The 21,665-nt window shown below is 42.6% G+C and overlaps 2 protein-coding genes across 7 annotated transcripts in view; one reads left to right on the plus strand and one right to left on the minus strand.

Moving 5' to 3' along the window:
• The window catches only part of IQCE (IQ motif containing E), a 29,263-nt gene extending 19,280 nt beyond the window's left edge, over nt 1-9,983 (minus strand). For 2 of the 5 annotated variants that reach the window (XM_069810285.1, XM_069810283.1), the window contains exons 1-11: nt 9,801-9,982; nt 8,345-8,392; nt 7,646-7,688; nt 6,095-6,235; nt 5,670-5,801; nt 4,622-4,692; nt 3,817-3,930; nt 1,895-1,945; nt 1,292-1,362; nt 1,001-1,073; nt 530-579 (exon numbers count right to left, since the gene is read on the minus strand). In XM_069810285.1, the coding sequence (XP_069666386.1) occupies nt 530-579; nt 1,001-1,073; nt 1,292-1,362; nt 1,895-1,945; nt 3,817-3,930; nt 4,622-4,692; nt 5,670-5,801; nt 6,095-6,235; nt 7,646-7,688; nt 8,345-8,392; nt 9,801-9,842 (836 nt within the window). In that variant the 5' untranslated portion in view covers nt 9,843-9,982. Of the gene's footprint in view, nt 1-529; nt 580-1,000; nt 1,074-1,291; nt 1,363-1,894; nt 1,946-3,816; nt 3,931-4,621; nt 4,693-5,669; nt 5,802-6,094; nt 6,236-7,645; nt 7,689-8,344; nt 8,393-9,800 lie in introns of all 5 variants that reach the window. The other 3 variants (XM_069810286.1, XM_069810284.1, XM_069810287.1) reach the window with 2 other exon arrangements.
• A 507-nt stretch (nt 9,984-10,490) lies between these two features.
• BRAT1 (BRCA1 associated ATM activator 1) lies at nt 10,491-19,868 on the plus strand. 2 transcript variants are annotated; one of them, XM_069810289.1, is made up of 13 exons: nt 10,491-10,770; nt 11,112-11,266; nt 12,079-12,223; nt 13,133-13,505; nt 13,596-13,715; nt 14,871-14,962; nt 15,219-15,337; nt 15,853-16,039; nt 16,402-16,475; nt 17,053-17,155; nt 17,439-17,537; nt 18,530-18,708; nt 18,926-19,868. In XM_069810289.1, exons 1-13 carry the CDS (start codon nt 10,587-10,589, stop codon nt 19,655-19,657), a joined length of 2,562 nt encoding a protein of 853 aa, XP_069666390.1. In that variant the 5' UTR covers nt 10,491-10,586; the 3' UTR covers nt 19,658-19,868. The 2 variants fall into 2 exon arrangements, with proteins under 2 accessions (XP_069666390.1, XP_069666389.1); XM_069810288.1 differs by having other exon boundaries at nt 10,492-10,770; nt 12,076-12,223.
• Nucleotides 19,869-21,665: the final 1,797 nt, after the last annotated feature.

Below are 21,665 nucleotides of genomic sequence, written 5' to 3' on the forward strand. Positions count from 1 at the left end.
CTAGTACAAGCTTCTCTGACAGTGTCTTACTAGTGCCACTCATGGATATCTCACAAAAGCAACCCTGACCGGTGGATCTGTGTGTACCAGAGGAAAATAATGTTTACTCCAAAATACCTTCTTTGCAGCATACACCCTAGAGCAAGATGCAGAACTCACTCAAGAGTAAAATGCCGAACATCTAGTGAGTTTGTTTCAATCACCAGTGATGTCAGAACAGGTGTGATTATGGAGGAAGATGGATTTTATTTAACAGAGATAAATTTTCAGAGCTTTCATGTACTTTTAAAATAGCTCTAGTATTTTTTCTACATCCACAAAATGATCTATCCACAAAAAAAAAAAACCTTGACTAAGACATATGCTAAGGCTGTGAAGCCAACCAAAGCAGTAACAAAAAGCAAATCCAGCAATCTAAATGACAAAATAAACTATTCCCATGTAGTTGTTTTCCATCAGTTAAAGTAGTATATGAGCGATACATCAAACACATATACTCAAACATTTGCCTCAAAAGAATTAAACATACTTTTTCCTCATAGTCTCAGATTTTGCCAGGAGGAGCTGGAGACGATGAACCTGCGAAATATGAAATATAGGTTCCATTAAGGAGCTAGCTCTGGAAGCTGACATTGCTAATGCAACACATTTGTCCATTAGGTGAAAACCAGAACAAGACTCTTTGGGTAGTAGCAGAGGCAATGATGCCCTCACAGAAAATCAGGCTACTGTTATATTTGCTTTCACCTAGACACTACATTTATGGATGTACATTAGTTTATTTATTTCACCTTTTTGGTTAACACACTCAACTTATTGAAGAAAAAAGGTTTTTCAGTACATATAGTTGGAGCTATGAGAATATCTATGAAAATCTGATTCCGATGACAGGTGCATCTAAGCTGTAGGAAACCTATCTGAAACATTCCATTTATACTTTGACTCAACAATTGAACAACTTCCTCTCCTGTATGCACACTGAAGGACCTGTCAGACGTACCTCTTCATAGTAGGTTTCCATAGCTATCCTCATTTCTTCCAAATTAGTGGTCTTCACGTCTGCCTGGAATTTGCTGAAAATAGAATAATACAAAAAATAATTCGGTCAAACCAGCAAAGACACTGCAATACCTGTTGGTTTACAGTTTCTGGGTGGGTGGTTTATAATTGCTAACATGTTCTCAGAGTTCATTAAAGTGTCTTAAGGAATACAGATGAAAAATAACATCGGTTTCAAATTCCCTTTATTATCTCATCCAATACAAGCCTCTATCCCCCACCAAAGTCATACTTAATAGTGTTGTCTTTCTCCTTGCACTGTTGTTCTAGCTTGAGAATCTTCTGCTTTAATCCACTAACCACCTACAGAAAGAACAAAGAACTCATGAGTCCTAGAATAATCCATCTCTTCACAGAAGCTCAATTTCTCCGTAATCTTGCCCTCTCTTTATAAATTGTACTTAACCATATATACTTACTCCTACATACTTCAGTACTTAGTAAATCATACACATCTGCTACCCTGTGACAAAGAGAACACTAATGAAATCAGATCCCTAACTTACCTCTGTGGTAACATAACCAGCTCAATAGTATTTATACACAATCATTAAATAAAAACAACTCTGCCCATTACCCTGCTAAATTCAAAGCAGCAAATAGGGAGAATACTCCTTAAACAGATTCAAGACAGTGATAAAGACGACTCCCTAAAATAAGGTTAATTCCAGATCTTTGTTACTGGTTTCTTATCTGACTACAGAAATAATGGTTATGTGATTCCCTAATTGCTTATTCTTTCTTGCTTCATTTTGTTTTTTTAATCAGCAGTATTTCAGCTTGGCAAGAGGGAAAAAGGAAAAATGAAAGCAAAAGGTAATGAAGAAACTATTACCCATCCATCATCAGTTGTCTTTTCTGACAAAGCTCGTGCCAGCTCAGAGCCCTGCAAGATAAGACACATAAAGCAAGTGACCAACCTTGCTACTTTATTCTACTGCCAGCTCTTTCCAGAATTTTCTAACCTACTCATCTCCACAGTCATTTCACAGTTGTGACGGATGCACTCGACCCCCTTAACCAAACTAGCAGTAGTTTGGTACAGGCTCCAAAAGAGGTAAAGGCCTGAGCCGTAGCCAGGCCAAGAACTCCTCCAGACAGCCCACAAAGGAGCAGAGTGACCCAGTGAGCATCGATGCATATGAGCTTGGATCACCAATCATGTGATTAACACATGAAAAGCAGGTGTTTTTTCTAACAGTCATCAAGGAACAAAGAAAGTTGTGAGTACGAGGAGTTGTGAGTTGTGAGTATGCTCATGCATACCTTCCCATTGTATGCAGTTTGACTACAAGCCAATCACTATCTCATAAATATGACAGCCTAAGTGAGCCTTCTTTGAGCACTCCCTGCTAGGCAATGTGGCTGCATGGCAGTGATCTCCTCTTGATCTGGGACACCTCTCAAGGTTGCTCCTCGAGGCAGAGAGACCTTTTACCAATGACAATTGCTGGATGAGTCAAATTTGAGCACTCCCTGAATTGCAGCTGGACTGCATGCGAGGCAACTCTCCCCGTGAGCAGGGATACCACTCAAGGTTTGAGATCCTTTACCTGAGACTAAGAGATCCTTCCTTACCCAAGACGGAGACACCCCTTATTCACAACAGATCCTCAGTAAGTGACTGAGAGCATGCTGAACTAATACTCATGAAATCCATGTGTCTAATTCTATTAGACATAAACTGTTGACCAAGTCTGGGACTAAGTCTGGATCCAGCCACACGTAGACTCTCTGAGAAGGAGTTTAGAAAGCAAGGTGGTCCATTATGAACCTTGTGACTCAACAAGAGGTTTTCCTTACTCTTTGTATTAATTCCATTAGACATAAACTGCTGTCCAAGTCTGAGACTAAGTTTGGACCTAGACACGCCTAAGCTCCATCAGAAGTTTAGAAAGTAAGGGGGCCCACTCTGAACCTCGTGACTCAACAGAAGGGTCTCCCTTACCCTTTGCGTCTCCAGTCTCTGTGTAAATCATTCTAAATCGATTCTAACTTGATTTCCTTTGTATGTTTCTTCTGTGTAATAACAGAGTGAACCTTATCATCAAACTTTAAGTCACACTTTTACAAATTCACATTAAAATCACTTTTGCTAATAGCTTTGACAGTGATTCTTTAAGTGATCTAAATCACTCATTTGCAACAAATTGGCATAGTTGACAGGATCCTTAATCAGGATTTGCAACAACAGTCCAACAGCTTAAGTTCTGAAGTCCCTACGCTCACTGTTTTATATTAGCACACTTCTCCCAACATGTAGATCTGCACACAGAAAGTGACAGCCACAAGGAATTCAGTGAAATTTAGGTCTTCTAACTATGACCGTAAATGCTCCTCAGCCTCATGGGCCTGACAATAAGGCTTATCTTTTGCTTCCTGGTTCAGGTCTCAGGATTGCATGCATCAGTCACCATTCAAGAGGTTAACTCCCCTCTACTCTCAGGCAAAATATTCAGAAAGTGGACCTCTAAAGAGACAGCATTTTACTTTTACCTTGAGAAATTAAAAGTATCTTTGCTAACTAAACTTATCTGCACAGTGTGGCATGATCTTCCTTTGAACTGAGCTGGACTGGTGAGCTACGATACACAAAACAGAAATCCTTCACACCAACCAACCACCTCTCATATTCAAGCTCATCATTCCTAGGAGCCAACGCACTACGGACTCCTGAAATCTAGAGAGACAAGGAAAAGACGATCAAATTGCTCAGCACTCTTTTGCCCCACTTTTATCCCCCCAAGAAACAGTCACCCTGGAAGGATCCAACAGTTGTTCAAGCTGTTTATCCTTTCTATTGTTCTCTTCTTCTAGTCGACGGAGCTTAGTTTTCATTCGATCTCCCTCATTTTTCTGAGCTTGTATTGTCTAAAAGAGGGGAGAAAAAAATTGTAAGCACATTTCAGAAATAGAAATACACTGAGTTTTCACATGGAAACATGTTTTGATGTCAGTAACAATCCAATTATGATGGTCAGGATGAAGCAAAAGAAAAAAGAGAGACCATCACACTGGACCAGGGCTGACAGATAAGGGAGATGACAGGGCAAAGATAAACGGAAAAGGTTTAACAGAAAGGCAACCTTACACAAATGATCTACAACAGCCCAGATACCTGTCTATAGGTATCCCTAGTGTTCAACATGCCCAGTCCTCATGTTTCATACACTGCTCTAAACTCAACTGACAAATTTTTAAAACGTGATGGGTAACAGCCAGGAGAGTAGGGGGGTGGGGGGGGGAAAAAAGGTGGAGGGACAAAGAAACCAAATGCAATGAACCTTTTCAGCGTCCAGCTAAGGCCATGGCTGGGGTTCGGGACTGGATATACTTCAAGGCTTCCACATCCAGTACTCAGAAGTATCTATCACACCATAAGAACAATGAAATTGCCTTAAACAGACACAAGTTTAGTTTCGCCTTACATCACGAAAGCAAAAAAATTTCGTGGATGTCCCAGTTGTAGAAACCAAAGTATTCTGAACCAACAAGGCCTGAACATCTACAGGTAGATGGAGCGACGCTATGACTTTCTATCCAAGTATCACAGAGACTGTACCTTTTTCAGTTCTATAATTTCATCATACATATCTTCTTTTTCTTTGTAGTCAGGAGTTCCAGGAATGTAGCCTACAGAAAAAGGTATATAAAATAAGCAGATCTGCAAGAAATATTTTTAACTAACAAGAAACCTTACAGTTAAAGGAAAATATCTAGAACAGCACCAAACTGAAAACTAGGTTTGGTTTTTTTTTTTTAGAAGAAAAATCAGCAAGGAAATTAATTTTAGAAATAGAGGTGAAATAGAAATGTTACTGTATGAAACTTCTGCCAGATTTTACAGCCAATTTCTCCTAATTACTCCTCTCTGGTGCTAGATTAAAATATCCATCTCAAGAAAAATAGATGCTTCACAGAAGACTGCAGTCTTCTCACCGCAACAAATCAATTATTTACAAAAGATTTCTAAAAGATGTCCAGAATATATTTTGCTATTTATGCCTAACGTGTAAAAGTCTATCATCTTTCAAAGTTGCCAGAAACTCTGTATCACCAGTAACAGTATAAGTGTCATTTTAAATGGAAGTTGGATTTTTAAGTTTGCAGTTCTCCTTTAAGAAAAGCAGGATAAAGTTTTAAATTTTGTTCCTCTCATAAAACTCAGTTGATTTTAATATCACAACCACATGACAAAACACTTTCTAGAGAAGAAGTAAAAGGAGTCAATTACATAGAATTTCAGGCAAGCAGATGGTTTCTATCAATGGCTCCTAAGCTGTGTTTTGCAAAGTCACAATAAATTGTCTACAGCTGGCCCATTGAACCATATTATATTTGCAACATTTTCAGCTGCAAATGCATGGCAATTTGCAAAAAGTTCTGAAAGCTAATAGTGATTCATTGCTCAAAAAAAATTTGGAAACCCCTGTCTTATCCAATTTAGAAATCTCAAAAAGTATCTCATGAATCATATTTTGACACATATTTTGATACAGGCTAAACTGAAATGGTTCTTGCTTTCCTAAAGCTAAGATCTTAAGCAATGTATGCTTTTACATGGAAAAAAGATCATTAACTTTTATTTACCACACCATTACATAGTTTACCATTACTAGAAGAACGAGAGTGTTTTGGCTTCTTCATTCCTAGAGCTTCCTTCAAATATTCTGGAGTGCTACTAGAAATGTTAGTTCGCATATGCCCCATGCCAGCATCTGATTTCAGAGGATGGCTCATTCCTGCCAACAAAAATGGAACAAAAATGCAAAAATTGGGGATAATTGTGAATTAAATTTGTGGATTTATTCTGAACAAATGCAACATAGAAAGCTCCAGATGCTGTTAATTATTCCCTCTATAAATTCCAGTGTTCAAGATCAGATAATTCCAACCACCCAAATAAATAATAGTGAAATGACTTCCTATGTAGCCTATAATGAAATACAAATCTGTTTTTTAAGAGTTTATATGTTAAGCTGAACACAACACTGAATGTTATCCATATATGCAGATAAAGTTTCTATAATAATACCTTGTTTCAGTGATCCCAGCCACATCTGCCTTGGGTTTTTTACAGCTGCACTCTCAAGATGTGCACTGCCTGTTCCCTGCAGAGATCGCCAAACTGCAGTTTTTTTAGGATACAGTTGTGTGCTAGAACTGTATGGAGACTCTATAACAAAAGAAAATATCTCAGCATTGCCTTAAAAAGCTCAAGGTCATGAAAATCCTTTCTGTCTTGTGCTTCAAGGTTCCCAGACACAGTCCTATTACTTATAAAAATAGAATTTAACAGCATACTACATATTGGCTTATATGGAGCAATGGGACATTCACCTAAAAAAAAAAAAATCACGATAAAGAAAAAATCCAATTCCAAAAAAATGAAGAGCCTTACAAAGAGGTATAGTGACAGTAATATGACTAAATGCATGTAAAAATATTTACACGTACAGTTTCGATAGGCATCCCTAAGATACCTGCATGTCTAAATTCATACATTAAATTGCCCTTTCAATGAGTGTATACACAAACGTCCTATCAATGAGAAAAATATGTATGGCTAAACAGACAGAACTAACTCTATAGCTACTAAACCACTAGCAATTTTCTTGCAGTAATCAAAGAACAGAATTGGTCTGATGCAACTGCTGGGGAGCCCCTCACATTACTACTTCAGGTATGGCAGTCAGGTTCAAATACTGACACTAATTACACTTCAAATTAGTATAGCTGTGCACTATATGGGCTAACTAGTTAGTCTTCAAATTACCAAGAGAAGTACATACAGGAAGAGGCAATGTCACAAACATCATAGTTGACATTAAACAGCTATTTTAAATTCCATCATTTAGGCAAGCAAAGGGATTTCAGTAAAAGAAAGAAGATAGATACACATCTACCAGAAGAGCATGCCTCCTCCTCAACCTAAAGCAAAATTTAAAAGCACAACATTATTTAATTTATTAGAAACAAAACAAAGTAACAACAATCAGCAACACTCTGAGGTAAAGTCTTCTTTGAAACATTCACTGGAAATATAAAAAGGAAGGTAAATGGAAAAGTACAGTAAGAAACATAAACCCCAGAAAAAAAGGACAAAACCCTACATTAAAACTGCAGGTCTAATAACATTGTACTTCTGAGGTCACGTGAATAAAAAGCCCAAACAACAAATGAAACTGAGAACTGCTTAATTTACAAACACAGGTATCTACTGGGTGGTAGGTAGCTCCAGTAATTCTAGATTCTTTCTACACAGCAAGTATCAGCATTTCTCCAAAAAGACAAAGAGAAAAAGAAATGCTTGCCATTAGAAGGGATAACATCAGAAGAAAGTAGTTTATGCTGGAGAATCAAGAATTACAACTAACCCACAAACTTCAGTATTAAACCCATGAAAGTCTAACTTCACAGGTTACAGAACAAATCTCAGATAGGTGTGCTCTGCACAAACCAGTGAATAATTTCTGAAGAGAATAATAAGATGTTGTTTCAAGTAAATCTTCCAGTTCCCGTGTCCCACAAATCTATCTTGTTCTGCAATAACAGAAGCAGAAGAAAAAAATTTTGGAACACTTACTTGGTGACTTTGGAGGCTTGTGAAAAATTTTCTTCTTTAACTTCTAGAAGAGAAAAAGAATTTTTTATGTATTTAGCATATTTCACTCTTCAAAAATTTCAGCATATAATCTCAAAATTGGCTTCAATCTCCATTTTGCATGGAGATCGTTTGTTCTAATAAGGCAAAATCTTCTGTGTAGAAAAGAAAAATAGTAGCATTAAGTATATGCAGATTTGGCCACAGCAATGGTCACCAGAATTAAGGTGGTACCTACTGGAGTTTTATGCTACAGAGAAAAAGTAGTCTGTTCATGCTCAGAACACCAAGACCTTCCCCATCAGTATTAAATATGAGTAGCAGGAAATTAAAGATGATCACAGAGTAGAGGCTCATCTGTAGAACCATTTAGCTAAAGGGAAGACTTATTCAATTCCATTAGAACTCTGTAAAAGGATTACTTAGGCCTGTAACTTGATATGAACAGCGAAATGAAGCCAAACATTGTTTGCAGCCCCCAGTGCTGAGAATTTAGAAGCCAGAATTACATCTGGAATCAAAGGAGGTTTTTGAATCAAACTACATTGCAATAACATTGTTAGCCCTCCTCTGAAGGGTGTCTTATCAACCAGGAGGCAACACATGGATGTAGTGTGTGCAAGAACGTGTTGAGAGGCCTTTTAAGGCATTCATCCACAGTGTGCCATTAATAAAACTCACCATTTCTGTATCTGATTCACAGGTTATTACAGACAGGCTGTCATCTCCCTAGGAAATAGAGACATTAACTGTGGCATTTGCTACTAAATAATTGGTTATAATACACCTCCAGAAAACTTTATATCCTTCTACTATCACAACAAAGTTTGAGTGCAATAAATTCAAATGGTAAATGTGTCACCACTGTTCCAAAAACCAGCATCATTTGCGCTAACACAAACGTTCTGCGTGATATAGCGCAAGTCACTTCAGACTTGAGCCAGAGACTTATGCGCTTCAGTGCACAGCATTACAACATCTGAACCTTCAGGTGCCCCATCTTCCAAGGTGCTGGTTTTGCGTTAATTTCTCCACCAGTAAGAGTTAAGCAGCAACTCATCCGTTTGCCCCTTTCCTCACTCACTTGTTCCTACCCTTGCTATGCCATGCGAATGTTCAGTAAACTCAACTGGAGAAGTGATCAGGCTGACGAAAAAACCCAAATCAAGGAATCAAAAAAGTGGTTAATTTTTCCTCAGATTGAGCTGACAACTTTCCCTGCTTCTCAAACGTAAGCATATCCACAGCAGAGGGAAAATTTCCGCTTTGCTTTCAAATTATCTGAATGTATGCTGCCCTCACAGAAAGAACATTTTCACTTGCTGCTGACTCCACGGTGCTCACAGCTGCAGCACCATTCTTTGGACAGATGCTGATCTATCTCATTGTAAGAGGCAGCACGGGGTGCAGTATTTCTGAGAACCCTGGTTGACAGAACAGGAGCTGGGATTGACAGCAACAGAGCAGGTAAAACAGCTTTTTGTGCTGGCTGAGAGCAAACAGGTACACATCTCACACACCATGCCATACAGTTTTTAATTTCCTGAGGCAATGTTCCTTGCAGCACACTTATTATTTTTGATATTTTAAGGCCTTTTTATCACTCTGGGAGATCTCCCCATGTAACTGCAGCTATTGCATTAAGAATCAGAGAACGTGGAAGGCACCCAGCCTCGATAGGAGATAGTAAACAACAAAACGTTCACCAAGATATAAACTTGCAATAACAAAACCACCGCAGTCTTTGGAAACCTTCACAGTCCCTTTGCTCTTGCAAAGGAGGCCCAACAAGAGCCACCGGCAACAGACGACAACAGAACATGGTGGTTCCCAGCAAAAAAACCTCCAGCTGGCTGCCGAGGGGGAAGGAGACGAACGCTACCACACACCACACCACCCCCCCCCCCCGCCGCGCTACCGGCCAGCGAGAGAGATACGGGCAGAACCCAGAACCCCACGGGCTGGAGACGGACGAAACTGTCCTCCTCCCCCTCCTAGCCACCGCCTCGCCGGCCCAGCAAAGCCTGAGGGAGCTCCAGGCTTTATCCCGGCCCCGTAGGCAGACGGGAGCGTTTCGCGGGCCGGGCCCCGGCTGAGGCAGCCTCCTCCTCCTCCTTCCCACAGGCCCGCTCCTTACCAGCTCCCCTTCCGCGGCCGCCTCGCCGGCCCCCCGGGCCATAGCAGGAGGGTGACGGGGAGGCCTTAAGGGGGTAGCAGGGCGGCGGGGACCACCCCGGGCCACGGCGCACGGCTCGGGGCAGGGGGGAGGCCGCCGCGGCCTAGTCTGAGCTCCAGCCTCCCCCCCTCACGGCACTTCCGGGTTGCGGAAACCATGGCAACCAGCCGCGCGGCGGAGGGGCGGGGCGGGCGCCACGACGCCTGCGCAGAGTGACCGCGGGGAGGCGGAAGTGTGGGGGGGTAGGGCCGCGCCGGCGCTTAGCAGCGGCTCCGGCGTCGCCTGCGGGCACAGCCGGGCGGGCCTCGGCCTTGCTGCGGAGCTCGAGTGCCACCAAGCGGCCCCGAAAGGCAGGAAAGCCCGGCGGGCTGTGGAGAAGCCCTCACGACAGCCGGCTCCGCTCCGCCATCCTGCCCAGGGACAACCGCGGGCGGAGCACGGCCCTCAGAGCAGCCCCTTCCCCCTCGGGCACTGCCTTTAGAGCGACGGCGGGACCCCCCCCGCGGCAGCACCCAGGGGCGCAGCACCCTCCGGTCACGCCGCCCGCCCGCCCGCCCTCCACCTGAGCGCGCCGGGGCCACGCCCCCTGACCTATCCCCCTCGGCCACGCCCCGACCTTTGCGACACTCGCTTTGCGGCCGCGGCCGGTAACGGCGGTTTCTGCTGGTTACGGGGCGGACGCGGGGGGGTCCCCCCGGGGCCCGTGTCGTGCCCCCCTCCCCCCCCGCACCCCCCGTGGCCGTAGCCATGGCCATGTCCTTCCAGAAACCGTGGTTCCTCGCCCGGGCCCGCCGCCGCTTCGCCATGACCCGTGAGTGCGCTCTCCTGCTGCCCCGCGTCTGCGCCGCCCTGGCCGACCCGCGGCAACCCGGCTCCGACGACACCTGCCTGGAGAAGCTGCTCGACTGGTTCCAGGAGCTGACGCTGTTCGGTGAGTGCCCGCCGCTTGCAGGGCCCACACCCCACCTCCCCTCTCCCAAAGCCCCGGCCGCCGGTGACCGGCAGGGTCTTGTCCGAGGGGGAGGGAGGCCTGCGGGCCGGCACCCCGGGGGAAGCCTCCCTCGGGGCTGCTGGTCCCTCGGTGACTCCTGAAAACGCTGTGCAGTACTTGAGGCCTGTGCCTGGGCTTCAGGAGAACCCAAATTCGTCCCTAACAGTTGCGAGGGGTTATGCTCAGCTCAGGCAAGCACCTTAGAGTTGTGAGAGGGGATGGAGGTCCTGGCAGTGACCCTCTGTTTTCTGGCCTTTTCTTGGGCAACACCTGGTCGCTAGATTCTACCGTGCAGCTGGTGCAGGACAACCCCTGTCTGACAGAGTTCATCACCTCCGTGCTGGCACTGCCAGAGCCCAGTCCGAGCATCCTCTCCTTTACTCTGCGGTTAGCTGGGATACTTGCCGCTTCCGAAAACCGCTTCCAACACTTGCAGGTGAGTCGGCTACCCAGGTAACTGCTGCCACGTGTCTGTTTCCTCCTTCTATATGGAGGGCGCCTGAAAATGTATGTATTCTGCTTATAAAAATTCTGGCATGCGTCAAATGACTCGGCAAACAGTGATACAGTAATGAAGACCTACAATCATACCGTTCCTTTTCAGTTCTCATGTAAAGCATGACTTCTTACTTCTGTCTTGCCTCAATAGTACTATGAATGCTAATACATAGTGCTTCTCATTTTCAGCTCGAAACAGTATATGGGATAACACTACTTCACAGCTGTCATTGCAAAATGTTGTATCCCTGGACAGATCCTGTAGATTTAAACTGCACTAACAGACGTAGTTTTTCCTCCATAGTAGGTTGACAGGAAATCTCTGATTCCCTGCAAAAATGAGGGAGCTTTCTAAAGCCCTGCTTTCTACAATAGAATACATTTATAGTACCAAACTCAAAACCCAAAAGGCTTTGAGGGAAGAGCCCTCTTATGGGCATAAAGATGCCCTTTATGCATGCAACTGCATAAAGCAGTCTAATGGAACTGATATATACATAAGTTGTCCCTAGCATCTTAAAACCAAGCAGTTTTGGTCTTGAACACCTCTATTGCTTACTTCATCAAAGGGACGTGTGTTGAGTTTAAGCATGGGATTCTGAAAATTTTCTATTTTAGTGATGCTTCTAGCAAGAGAAGGTTTCACTACAGTATTGATACTAGTGACTTGGATGACAGAGCAACCTCTCCGCTCCCCTTGAGCCCCTTTGCTTACCGTTTACTCTGTGTGTTCTCCTCTGGCCTCAGCAGGAGAAGCTGTTGGCCAGGCTTTTTGGCAGGGATGGGCCTCCAAACAGCGCAGTGTGGGAAGATGCATCTGTGCGAAGTGGCTGGGTGCAGGGTGTGCACAACATGATGCATCACCAGCCTGCCCTCCACTTGCTCTGCAGTGGTGGTGAGTACTTCGAGGACTGGGAACTCCCCAAATCCTCTGTGTCTCTTCCATTCCAGTCTGTTGCTCAGATCTCAAATGAGAGAGACAGGTGTTCTCATTTATTTAACACAAAAATAAGCCATTTGTCAAAAATGCTGAAGTCATTGAAAGATGGTGGGGTTTTTGTTAAATTAGTTATACTTCCTCCCCCCCCACCCCCAAACACTGAAGGAGATGCCCTTTTTAGAGGGGAAAGAGGCACATCTTATGAAACACATGATAAAAATAGCTTATTAAAAGCTTTCTTTATTCTTACTTGTAACTCTTACTGAAAGGTACGTTTCAATATGATTTTAGTGCAGAAAAACTAACCAGGGGCTCATTTAATACTTGCACACATTTGCAGTCTCGTTGTTATGTAGATATGTAAATTCTACTGTTAACACCAACTTTAGATCCCACGTACAGAGCAGCCTAAAAGACTGGATTGGTATTAACATGCAGCATGCGCTGCTGTCCATGTGATGGAAAAGTAGTACTGTTGCTGCTGTTCATGTTTTTTGTACTGCTTGTGTCTGGAGATGGTACAGGCTCCTTCCATAAATACAGTGAGTGTGCTGTCAACTCTCCTAATATTACTAATGTTATATTGAAGTTCTCTTGTGTTCCTGAGTTATTAAAACACCTGAGGATTTGAAAACAGTTTTACTTTCTTCTTTTGTTTGCTTTTTGTTTGTTTGTTGTTAAGGACTGGCTGACTTTGAAACGCCATAGAGACTACAAAATAAAGTATAAAAACCCCCACCAACACCATTTAAAGCTGTGTAGTACTTGAATTAGAATAATATATGGTTGGAGTGCAACAAGGCTCCACCTCACAATAGGAAGGCTGTTGTTTTTCCTCCAGTGACTTGTTTTGTTTTCACACAGGGGGCATAGATGTGATCTTCACTCTGCAAGGGGATCCCAGCCTGTTTGTGGCTTCAGCTGCCAGTCAGCTTCTGGTGCACATGCTCACCCTCTCTGTAGAGTCTGAAACGACTAAACCTCTCAGTACAAAGGACTGTGACTGGCCAGCGTGTGCCCAAATGATTATAAAGCGTATAGAAGATTCCCTTCAGTCCAGCTCTGCCTCTCACATCGAGCAGTCATTAAAACTGTTAACTAGTTTGTTTGGCAGTTGTCGTGCTACGTGGACTGAAGTACTTTGGTTAGGCGTAGCAAAGCAGATAGAATCCTTTTTGACGGAAGAGACTGTTCAAGTACAGCACATGCTGGCGAATCTTTTGCTTAACATGGCATGGTAAAGATCGGGGACCTTGGATCCAGTGATGAGATATATCTGTTTTCCACCGTCTGATAGGATGTATTACTTATGCTTCTTTCTTCTCAGGTCCCCTGTGTTTCGTGACACTGAAGGCAGTTTTTGGGCACTAGTGACTTCTGCTCTGGAACACTTAACCCCAGTACAAGCAGGTCCTTTGGCAGTGGGAATTCTGAGGCTCTACAAATGGTAGGACTTACTGCAACAGAATTTTTGCACTCTGCAAATGTTTCTGTACTATAATTTCTGGTGTCTTTCCAAGAACTGTTTTTTTCCTCACTGCATTTTTTGCTACATTCCTTAATATGTAAGACTGGTTGGCAAGAACCATGCCAGTAGCTAACAAACTTCAGACGCTGATAGTAAGAATAATACCATTTCAAAGAGAGAGAAATGAAGGGAGCTAATATCGTGTTTATGTGTATACACTTGTATCTTACCTACAGCCACCCAGTTTCAGGAAGAAATAGAAAACTCCTTTAACTTTATACTACCAAGATTGATTAAGATGGACACGATTTGACTCCCTGTCAAATCCAGTAGTCTCTGTTCAGTTTTCGCTTTCACAAAAACGCTGCCTAGTGTAAAAGCTTTCACTGGTCTTACAGAAGTGTGCATCTGGAGACCCGTGTCAATAGTGGTAGAATAACTTAGGTTAGAAGGAACCTGTAGAGGTGATCTAATTCAACCTCTTGCTCAGTTCAGGGCTAACTTCAAAGATAGATAGGGTTGCTCAGGGCCTTCACCAGTCAAGTTTCAAATATCCCCAAGGATGAGGATTCCAGAGCTTCTCTGGGCAACACGTTCCAGTGCTTACCCACTTTCATTTCACTATGGAAAGAATTTTCTATATATCCAGTTGGAATCTACCCTGTTGCAATTTAAGATTCTTGTCTTGTTGTGCACCTCTGAGAAGTCTGCCTGCATCTTCTCCATAACTCTACTTTAGGTAGTTGAAAAGCATCAAGAAATCATCATATGAACACAGCACATATGGATACTGATTTACAGGCTAAGTAACACCTGTGTCTTAAGATACAAGGACACCATTTTGTTGACGAGAAATGCCTCTCTCTAAACCCCCTTCTTACACAGAATCCCACTCTATTTGCGTAGCTTGATAAGGCTGCTTCTAAATTCCAGAGCCATTTTCCTCTCTGCTTTCAGTTAGCCAGGGAAGCTTGGAAGAAGGCTTGAATTGTGATAATACTTTCATTGCTCTGTCATTGCTGGCTTGTTTAAAAGCCTGCATGAAAAACATTATTCTGCTCAGCGTTTGGGGGCAGATGTTTGGGAAGGAATTGAAGTGTTCTTGTTTTGGTAACTGCTGTTTCCTCCTTGAAGCCCACAAGATGTGAGGATTCAGGCACTGACTGTTCTACTTCAGCCAATGGACTGTATTTTGAGAGCAGCCTCCCAGCCTCTGGAATACGCAGGTACAGTTGTGACAGAAGAGTAGAGGCTAGTCTGCTTGCCAGTGTTTTATGTGGCTGGTGCAGACAAAACTGGAGGAGGAAGAGTAGAATTAGTCAAGGACAGTACCAGTGTTTGTGGCAAAATGCAGCATCCTATTGACAGTTGCATTTGAAGGGATATTCGTACTACATCACCTGAATATCTTGACTAACTTTAAAAATCACAGTCCTTTGTGTTCACTAACAACCTGAGCTCTTCCCTCTTTTGGTCCTCTAGGTTTGCTGGATGAGTCTGTTAGTGATCCCGTCACTGTTGAAAGTCTTCTGTCCTCCAGGTCATCTTGTGCTAATCTCCTGTGTCAGACCCTTGCTCATCTGGAGCAGCTGCTGTCTCTGGTAACATTCAGAGAAGGAAAATAACCTGGGGATCAAATGGGTCCTTGAAAGACAGCATTAAGATTGCTTGCAAACTTTTGCAGTACAGCTTAACAGAACGTGGAGAGGAGTTGACAGTGAGGGCTTCCATATGTTAAAGAAATCTAGTACAGTAGACTCCAAATAGGAAAACAGAGGAATACTGAGGCTTGTAAAGAGGGACTGCACCTAATTTTAAATCCATCTTCACAAGCTTTGTTAACATACCTTACTTCTACTGCAATTATTGATCCAGTGAAAAAAACATAAATTGAACTGCTTTCCCAAACAGTTAGAAGAATCTCCTTCTATCTGTGCAATAGTTCTTGGGAGAGAGGAAGATAATTTGTTTGTAGTTATTAGCATTGTGGTACCTTAAGAACACACTAGAAATTGCAATTTTTGCTGCCTCCTGACCAAAAAATCCTGCTCTCTGTGCACGCTTGAGACTTTTGCTGGAAACTTTTGTCCCTTTTTTCTTTCTCCCCTCCCATTAGAGTCGTTTGCCAGTGGATTTACCCTATACATCTTTGCTGCGCTCTCTCATGACAATATTACAATTCTGTAATGGCTTCCTGAGTCCAGCTTCTCCTCTGGGAAGCACGATAAGCCGAATCTTGATCAATTGCTTCAGAGTACAGAGGTCAGCTCTTGATGTCCTAGCAGCACTCTCAGAACGAAAAGGTGAGTTAATCTTTGTACTTTAATTTTGGAAATACTTGACTATTCTGTAGTTGCAGAATTTTTCATTCGCCTTCACTGATCTTTCTGAATGAAGACTACCACTTCCAGTTCTGAAGCTTGTTAATTTTTTCCAATTCTTCCTACTGTCTTGGCTAACCTTACATTCTGTTGATGAGCTAGGGCAGGTAATACTGTCATTGCGAGAAACTGGATGTTTCTCCTTTACTCTGAGGACTGTATTTGCTTTCTTCTCCAAACTGGTTTTACGATCCTGTGTCTCTCTGTATTTTAGCAGTTGAATTGTGATTCAGCTGCTCCTTCTCTCAGTATTGTTCCTTTAGGTTTTTTTTAATATGTTTCAGGCAGTGACACACTCATAGGAAGTCTATTTGATCTCCTTCTGGCATACCTGGAGAGTCCGAACACCAGCCCTACTGTGAGTATAGAACTAAGGAGAGATCCAAGTCTACTTGCTTGCCCCAGTGGGATGTAGTTCTGAGAAACTGTCTGACAATAGTTGTTTCTTAGCACAGTTTGTATTAGAATATGTAGGAGATTTGTCTTGATTCTGGGTGGCTTGCAGGAAATAGCTAAAATTCTAGTGAGTGTGTAACTGACCAATACATTGAGTGTTCTTGAAAAGACAGGAGTCATCGCATCTAAGAGTAGCACCAACATACTCAACTTGGCATGGCCCTTAAGTATTGAATTCTTTGCATTAAGGGGTTTTGTTTTCTTGCTTTGTTTTGTTCAAGTGACTGATGACAACTGCAAATCAAAAGCTGGAGGTACTAGAACTTCATAATACTAAGCTGAGAATGGACATTTTCTAAGTGTTTGTTAGAATGTTATATGAACATCATTTATTTGTGGCTTACTTCTTAGGAAGCATATATACTTGTTTACTCTGAGAATTTCTCTGGAAGTTTGAGGCTATAAACCAAATTTTATCTAGCATAAAGGCAACAATGCCTCCTCCTTTAGTAAAGTGAATCTGCTTCATATTTCTTCAGGTTCTAAAGAAAACATTTCAAGCTACATCCAAGTGGTTGGTGCGCTTGCAGGAACTGTCCTGCTCCAACAGTCAGGGGCAACAAACTGAGAAGATTTTGGAAGGTAACAAAGCTATTCAAGCTGGGACAAACAGCAGCTACTGGCATACATGAAATCTGCTCTTGCCTACCTTTTCTGCTCAAAGCACTTAGGATTCATTTGTTCACAACTATGTTGAGTTTAGGTTTAGCTGTCCGAATAGTGCTTTGAAGAACTCTGGGAGAAGCACACAGCAGCAGTAAAAGGGATTGCATCAGATAAAATGATATAGAGGCTGTACAGTGATTGCTTCGGTAAGGTCTGTTGCCTTTCATGTCCATTCAAGCTTGTCACTGGGCTTTTACAGATGTGTTTCTGGTGCTGCAGAAGCGTTTGTGCAGTCCTTGCTGGGAAGTAAGAGATTCTTCTCTGGAGTTCCTCACTGTCCTGATTAAATGCTTGAGAGGTAGGTGCAGAGATTTAACAGTTCATAGTGGAGGACTATTTATTTTAATGTTATGAAAGTCAATCAGGCTGGTGAAGCATCCTCTGACCTGTAACTGAAGGGCTAAGAAAAGAAAGAAGTGTCAAGATTCTTACTCTTAGATCATGACTAAAATCTGACAAAAAGACTGATAAACTTATCCTACTTTTCTGTTGAACTCAGATTGCTGTGCCCTTCTTAATGGCAGTTTCAGTGAGTTAAACTGAGGATGATGTGATGTCAAGGCAGGTGACAATGCTTAATGGCAGATAATACTTTCCCTTTTTTCAGTTTGCTCTGTAGTGGAGTCTGTTTGGTTTCACTCAGCAGGCTGGGAGCTGGAATTTAGAAGGCTAAAAGCCTAGATCTACTTTGCATGATTTGGATTAATTACTGATTTTCCACTTTACTGGTAGCTCAGGCTTTACAGTAGGTAGCACTAAGACAATGTTAATTCTTCTACAGTAGCTCTGTGATATTGGAAGAGCGGGGGATGTTGCCAACTACTGTTTTCCCCAGGTCACAAAGGAAGTATCCAGCACATTCAGCTGCATTAGTGCTGCAGTTGCATTCTTGTTCTTTGCGATATGCCTTGAAAACGTGAAAGGAAGACTGTTTTTTCCTCCTTTAAGCAAAGGCATAAGTTTGATGAGGCTGAAAGCGTGTCCCCGCTTGCCCAGAGAAGTTTTTTCTTGCCCCTAGAATATTTACCGTGTAAATGGATTTTTCCAAGTTCCAGTGTCTAGCAGGGCTTGACTGAAAGTCACCAAGCTGCTGGAAAATGGGGAGCCTGACACAGAGTATCTGTGCACTTGTGAGCAGCTGCTGGTCTCTGCAGTGGCTCGGCTCACTGGCAGCTGTCCCTGCAGTCAGTGGGCATCCTTGTATGACGCAAAGAACTGTTTGCATTGGAAACAGCTTCATGCTCTGAGAGAATAAAGCCTTGCTTCTTTGGATTGCTGTCTTGTTTACAGACCAGGATGAGTTCAGGCAATCTCTCCTGTCTTCGGAGGTGCCAAGGCTTACAGAAAACCTTCTTGAGGATCCAGAAAGCTACGTGCGAGCGAGTGCTGTGACTGCTGTGGGACACTTGGCCTTCATTACTTACTTTGCTCCAGAGTCACCTGTTGTAGGCAATCAGTATAATAAAGAGGTATGATGACTTTGTGTAGCCCACTGCAGAATCAAGCAGAACTACACATCAATTTACTGCTGTACTACTTATAACTTTCATCACAAGTTATCTGCAGCCTCATGCAGGCAGATTCCACAATCAGTAGTGAAAAGACTAGACTTTTTACTTCCGCTGTTCTTGTTCCTTTGCGTGTTCGTCACCTCTTTGTGCTTTTTCTTTGTCTTTTTTCATTTAGAACACTGTAGCAAAGCTTCAAGAAATCTTGTCAACGGACCCAGAGGGCTTTCCTAGGAGGGCGGTGATCAGCATCTTCATCAAGTGGCTGAGACAAGGCTGCACAGGTCAGCTGGAAGATACAGAGCAGTTTGTCTCTAGAGTGATCCAAACTGTGGAGCATGACTTAGACTGGGAAGTTAGACTTGGTGGTTTGGAACTGATTGAAGTTTTCTGTAGTCAGACAATTTGCCAGCTTGGCCTTCCTCAATGCCCTTATGCTCCTGTCTCATCTGCAGTCACTAGTTCCATTCATTGGAATGAGTCACTGCAGGTATTTTGCCGAGCAAAACTGTTCAGCTTTTTGTTTCGGTCTTTGTGTGACTGTGACAAACCAGTAGGTCAGAGAGCCTGTGATGTACTGCTTGGCTTAAAAAGTAATTTCTATCCAGTTAGTACTCTGGAGGGTTCACAAGGGACTGGAGATTCAGCTGTAGGACATGGCATTGCCTGGTTACAAAGGACGCTAAGGCAGGGTTCTCTGGCCCAGAATTTCCCCACAGATGGTAGTAATGGGGTAGATTTTCAAGATCCGGAGAACATGATGCTAGCTTTGGGTGCAGTAGAGTTAGAAGAGCTACATGATGAGCTAAATAGAAGTAGTGACCATGTGGAGAAAAGCCCTCAGTCCCTCTTACAGGACATCCTTGCTACTGTGGGGACCATAGAGGAGAATGAAGCTGACTGTTATTGAAGACATCTTTTGCTCTGAGGGAGCAGTGTTTAAGTAGTTTTCTTCTGGGGGAGAATTTTTTGCTACCAGTTGTGAAGTCTTTCTTGAGAGAGGATGAAAAGAAGTGTTACACTGAACAGAGAAAAGGATGGTTTTGTTAGCTTTAATACTGAAGAATTTTTTGTTAAAAAGTGTAGTCTCCAATAAACTGTGATTTGTTTTTCAAAGTAAACACATTAAGAAATGCATTTGTTCTTTTTTTAAGTCCTGTGTCTTTTAAGAAAGCACCAGACCATGCCTACGTAAGGAAACATTTTTTACAAACAAAACAGTGACTGAAAACAAGTTGTTGCATGCACCTTTTAGAGCCAGAGTAGCTAAAACTGATGAAAACTGGTTTTAAGGGACACTTATTTTGACCTTGTCCCTATCTCCATTCTAAAAACAAGAGTTCTTGAGTTCCCTGTTGCATTTTGAGGTCTAGAGCAGAAGGTGGCACTTAAGGAGTCAAAAGCTGATCATGCTTAACATTACAAACTTTCTTCTGTAGATAACATACTTGTTTGATCTCAGCAGCGATACTAAAAAGCTGACTTTGTTTTTAACTGAAGCCAGAAATCAGACTATTTTGCTGAATTTTAAGTGCTCCTTTTCTGCATTCCTAAAGAACTAGGATAGCTTCTAACTAGTAAGAGAAACTGACACCTGCAGCTTTTTATGATAAAAATAGATCTATCCTTAGCTTTGGTAAAGAGTTAGAAAACAGCAGCTATAGTGTGAACAGCAGCATTGTTTTCTGAGAAGAAAATTGCCCAGTTTTTTAAAAACACAGGGAAGACTGTGGTTTGCAACTTACTCCAATGTCTTGCCATGTGCTAAGAAGCTTTCTGAAACCGAGGAAAAAACAATGGAGTACCTTTAGTGTAGGTCAAACCATGCTGTATTCCTTTCCAGCGCTGTGGTGTTACTTAGCATCCTTTTTCCTCCTGCAGCCTAGGCAGAGGCAAGAACACAACACTCGTTTTAGGCTAATGCAGGCTATAGCATCTAATACAGTGGAAGAACTTCTACAGTCTCCTCCAATATTATCCCTGCAGCAGTACAACAGGGTGAGTTGTAGTTTGAGTTTCTTGCTGCTGAGGTTGAAGATGTACTCTATGCCTTTTAATGAAGTCAGCACACTTACCTATAGCTCTGTGCACAGCTTTATGTATGACAGAGCCCTTGGGTGTTGTACCAGCAGCTTTTATTGGGAGAAGGCAGCTCTGCTTCTGATACACAATTCTACCTGAGCATGGTCTACACCTGGCAAAAGACAGAAGATATTAAAAATCAGGTCTTTTCCTGCTACTGCATTTTTCTCAGAAATTGAAAGGGTTAGTGAGAGAGAAGGGATTTGCTTTTAAAGAAGTGTGGATTGTTTGTGGAGTTTTAGCAGTCCTGTCTGGTGAAGGGATTATATGCTCCAGGAAAGGAGACAGCAGGTTGCTGGGTAAATGTCTTCCTCCTGTTCAGCACTAGAATTCTTGTGATTTCAGGGTTGTGCAGTTTAGGAGACTCCAAGGAATTATTCAAATATCAGCAAATTGAAAAAGTGACTTGTTATGGAACGGAAACGCTGCTTATTACCGAGGTCTCTTGACTCCCAGACCTATTAAATTTTAATGGAACTTTTTTTTCTTTTTAATCGGCTGAGGCGATGGTGACATTGTTAAGTTTATACCGTTTGCCTAATTGCAGTCCAAAGTCTTGTTTATATACAGGATGCTTGTACACTGAAACCCAAATGTACTACAAACTGGGAGGGCTCCTTATCTTTACAAGGGGAATTAAGGACTCCTTTCATCTCTCATTAAAAACCGGTCTCTACCTCCAGCAATTAGGTGACTCAATGCTGATTCTGTACTTCTCTCTCTTCCGACCTCACTGCATTGCCTTACTGCCACTTTAGGTACAGTAGAGAGTCTTATTAACACAGATGCTTGCACTGACATCCTGCACCTGATAATTGGGAGAAATGTGAAGGGTC

Source organism: Haliaeetus albicilla, chromosome 22 (assembly GCF_947461875.1).
Source record: "Haliaeetus albicilla chromosome 22, bHalAlb1.1, whole genome shotgun sequence".
Lineage (NCBI taxonomy): Eukaryota > Metazoa > Chordata > Aves > Accipitriformes > Accipitridae > Haliaeetus > Haliaeetus albicilla.

Coding starts and splice junctions, on each gene's coding strand:
- BRAT1 (XM_069810288.1), top strand. CDS start 10,587: ATGGCCATGTCCTTCCAGAAACCGTGGTTCCTCGCCCGGGCCCGCCGC. Junction 10,771..11,111: donor CCAGGAGCTGACGCTGTTCG/GTGAGTGCCCGC, acceptor CCTGGTCGCTAG/ATTCTACCGTGCAGCTGGTG. Junction 18,709..18,925: donor GCAATCAGTATAATAAAGAG/GTATGATGACTT, acceptor TTTTTCATTTAG/AACACTGTAGCAAAGCTTCA.